The 4,042-nt window shown below is 46.1% G+C and overlaps 1 protein-coding gene across 2 annotated transcripts in view; it reads right to left on the bottom strand.

Moving 5' to 3' along the window:
* Window positions 1-115, bottom strand: part of Atoh7 (atonal bHLH transcription factor 7) — a 910-nt gene extending 795 nt beyond the window's left edge. Inside the window, exon 1 of one of the 2 annotated variants that reach the window (XM_028776765.1) lies at window positions 21-115. In XM_028776765.1, coding sequence (XP_028632598.1) covers window positions 21-115 — 95 coding nt within the window. The remainder of the gene's footprint in view (window positions 1-20) is intronic. The other variant, XM_028776766.1, reaches the window with a different exon arrangement.
* Window positions 116-4,042: the final 3,927 nt, after the last annotated feature.

The raw sequence follows: 4,042 nt of genomic DNA, 5'->3' as shown, positions 1-4,042 counted from the left end.
CGCTCTCCAGCCGCCCGGGCCCCGCGCACGGGGGCGCGCGCTCGGCCGCGCCGGCGCACGGGGACGCGCCTCGCGCTCCCGCCGGAGGACCGTGGGGTTTGCAGGCCGACTTCATCCACGCTGCCGCTCTGCGGGACTCCCGGGAGTGAATGAGACAACGGATGGAGCGACTCCCGTGCAATCAGTCAGTGGTCAGAGGACACTGTGCGGGACCCTGGCTTGTGTCCTGCTGGGTAGCCAGGCTGATGTCCCTTCCCTTGCCCGGATGCAGTGGAAGTGATGCTCAGGAAAAAGTCATTCCCCCGCCCCCCCACCCCACCCCAAACACGAGGAGTTGAACAAGGGGGAAACTTTCTTGCAGCTTGCTGCAGATCGTTCTTGGGGGTTGCGGGGACGAAAGCCCTTCCAGTTCTCTGGGAAAGCCTGAGACTGCTTTTCGGGGTGACGAAATCTTCGCAGAAGCTCAGCTAGGTCAGAAGTGCTTGGACCGCTTGCAGAAGATGTTGAAGCGCTCTGGACAGGGCGGTGCGGGAGGAGAATTTATAGCCCAGGGCTCAAGGAGGGAACAGGTGGTGGCAGGTGGGCGGGCGTCCCTCCGCTCCCATCTCAGCACCTTCCTACCCTGGGAACGGCAGGGGGGAGGGGGGCGACGCACAGCAAAATCCTGACATCACTGCCTTGTCTGTTGAAGTTTCTCCAAAGCTATGTCCAACGCTAACTAACACACCATCTGGAGTGGCCTAGTCTGGCTGTCCCCAATAGAATAACAAGATGGGGGTGGAGGGAGAGCCTGGTCCATCTTTTCCCATACCAGCGGGCAGCTTACATATCAAAAACAAAGACCGGGTTTTTAAATGATTAAGTAGAAAATCATTTTGCGGGAAGAGGCTGATTCTGACATGGCTAGGCGAATCTGAAGTCTAGCAAGATGTTGCTTTGTTAAGAAAGTGGCAATTTTACATTCTAAAGGATTAACATTTTCATTTAATTTACTAAATGAATTCATACAAATTAGGAAATCCAACTACTGTTGCAGGCCTGGAATGTGACTCTGCAAATAATTTCTGTGGAACAACTTAAAATGATTCCAAAGATGCTAATGTGTCTATTTTCAACTTGATCCTACGTTCTGTGGTTGAGTTCTGTGGGTTCCAGGGCACATTAATTCAACATCTCTACTTCATTTTCCTGTTCATTAATATTGGTGGGCCACACACTGAAATGATAACTAATCACTTCATTATTTGCCATTTAAACGTAATAAAATATCTTCATGCACATGTATGTGCAAAATAGAAACATCTAAATAATTTAGGAAGTTTAAAAAAATAATTTTTAATGGATTTTCTTTTTTGCCCGTCTCTCATACCACTAAAACTATTTCATGCAACTCAGTGTTCTAGTATGTCCTCTGTCCTCAAGAACAGCAACGAAACATGGTTTCCACCATTGGTAGTTATTAGATTTCCATAGAGAAATCTTTAATTTCCTTCTCTCGTCTCAGCTTGTTTCTTGTTTTTCAGGGGAATCCAGAGGCAAAGAAACAGGCTGCAGTAGTTTCCATTTGATATTTCAGGAAGGGCTGAGGAAGCGCTCTCTCTCCTTTCGAACCATGGGTGTATCCTCAGATACTTTTGCTTCATTAAATCATCTACAAATTCATACAAATGAAGAGGCCTTTGAACTTGTACTTGTTTCCCCCACTGGTACCTCAGACTACAACCCCAACACTGTCACCCTGACTTCATGCCCTGTCTTCCCATAAATAGTTTATTAATCTCCAGCTAAAGCACTGACGGGGAAATGAAGTTGAATAGCGTGAAGACAATGGGAAGCAGTTGAACATTAGTAATCTTCCGAGCGACAGATGTTGGACGCAGACTTTTTGCGCAGAGCCACTCAGCCCCCTTGTTCCTCGGTCCTAACAGTCACGTTGGGAGCAGCAGTTCTGTGCTGGGAACGACTGTGTTCTTTACTCATCAGGATGTCAAACGTACGCTTTTTAAGGTTTTCACAGAAGTCTGCTTTCTTAGTGCTATTGTTCCTCATATTAATTTAGCTCGCCCGCCTCCCCTGAAGAGTCCCCTCTGTGAGGCACTGTGGATTATCTCCCTGCACAACAGCCCATGTGTGCCCATTAGTGTCCAAATTATTAATAAGATGTATGGTTCTGCAAATTGTGTCTCCAGGATAGGTTAAGATTTGTGGCCCAAATCTTAACCTATCCTGGATCAAAACCATTATTATAGAGAGGAAAGAGACACACTGGGACACAAACTACATGTGACATGAAATTGTTCCAAAGTTAGAGTACCTTAACTAAAAGAGTGTCAGGGACAGGGCATGGGGGACAGTGCATCTAGTAATGCACTTCCCAAAGACATCTTGGAAGACACTGAGAGTACTGCTATCCCGCACCTGGACAGTCCTGTGACACTCGTGACGGAAAATCGGCACAGGAAAGTTTCTGAAATCAATAGGAGAAGAGGAAATCTGTTGATATCAGCATTGAATAATAGACCTGATTGGACCCAGAATTCTCCTCAGCACAGTTATGAACATTCTTTGTATACCTTTGCAAAGGGATTTGATTATTTATGAATAAGATCATCTGTATTACAGGCTGGCCATGCACTTTTTACATAGCTGAAGGTGACCTCCCCCTCTAGCGTGCTGGGATTAAGGGTGTGTAGTAGCACACTTGGTGTGTGCAATGTTGGGCTTCTGATATTCTAAGCAAACAACGCCCTGGCTTCAGCTTTATCCCTTGCCAGACCTTCCATTCATCTTATAGAGAAGATGTCAGTCCAGGGACCGAGCACTATGCTTGGAAACCGGAAACACATACGACTGGATTAAGACAGGAAGTCAAGTCTCTTGTATCCTTGTATCTTGGAGGCTTTACAATTAAGAGACTTCAGGGCTGGAGAGATGGCTCAGCGGTTAAGAGCACTGACTGCTCTTCCAGAGGTCCTGAGCTCAATTCCTAGCAACCACATGGTGGCTCACAACCAGCTGTAATGGGATCCAGTGCCCTCCTCTGATGTGTCAGAGGAGAACCACAATGTACTCACATACATAAAATAAATAAATCTTGAAAAAAAAAATATGAGATTTCAGCCAGGCAGTGGTGGTGAACACCATGAATCCCAGCAGAGGCAGAGGCAGAGGCAGAGGCAGAGACAGGTAGATCTCTGAATTCGAAGCCAGTCTGGTCTACAGAGAGGGGTCTAGGACAACCAGGGTTACACAGAGAAACCCTGTCTTGGAAAACCAAAACAAACAAACAAAAATTATGAGGTTATCTGATTATGCCCCTCACTTGATAATGGGGCAAGAGAGATCCACCAGTGGGCTGCAGAAGCCAGCCAGAGTGCTCATAAAAGTTTCAGGAATATGATTAGCATTGCCGTTCTTGAAGGGTAGTAAGCTTTAGATTGCAACCCCAGTGTCTAGGACAAAGCCCAGAAAATACTTAGTAGTCAGTAAATGACCCAGATGGAGTGACTGGGTCAATAATTAGATAAATTGATTTAATAATAAGTACATGTCTCTTGAATAATCCCTAGTAATGATTTGGAATCCCCCCACACAGAGACACAGACACAGACAGACAGACAGACAGACAGGCACGCACACACACACGCCCCTACCTGCAGGGAACCCAAGCTATCTCTGAATTTTGTATTTTGTAAACAGGATTTTTTTTTCCTTCTGTGTGACAGGGTTTCAAGATGCTCTTGCTGGCCTTACTATGCAGTCTAAGAATAAACTTGAATTTCTGATTCTCCTGCCTCACCTCCCAAACGCTGGGGCCACAGGCATGTGCCACCACAGAGGACTATGTGGTATTTCTTATATGTTAGGCAAGCACTCTCTCTACTGAGCGACATCTCAATCCTGGGGCTGATTCTTATTTCCAAAATGTCAAGAGTTTTTTGGACTGGAAGGACATTATGTATCAGGCTAAATTCCATAGGTTTGTATTAACAGCTTTGGTGGTTACTGTTGCAGGCAGCCTTTGACTAACCAGTTGAATTGG

Source organism: Grammomys surdaster, unplaced genomic scaffold (genome assembly GCF_004785775.1).
Source record: "Grammomys surdaster isolate TR1022 unplaced genomic scaffold, NIH_TR_1.0 273, whole genome shotgun sequence".
Lineage (NCBI taxonomy): Eukaryota > Metazoa > Chordata > Mammalia > Rodentia > Muridae > Grammomys > Grammomys surdaster.
The sequence above is the reverse complement of the archived record's forward strand: the minus strand, read 5'-3'. Positions and strand labels throughout refer to the sequence as shown.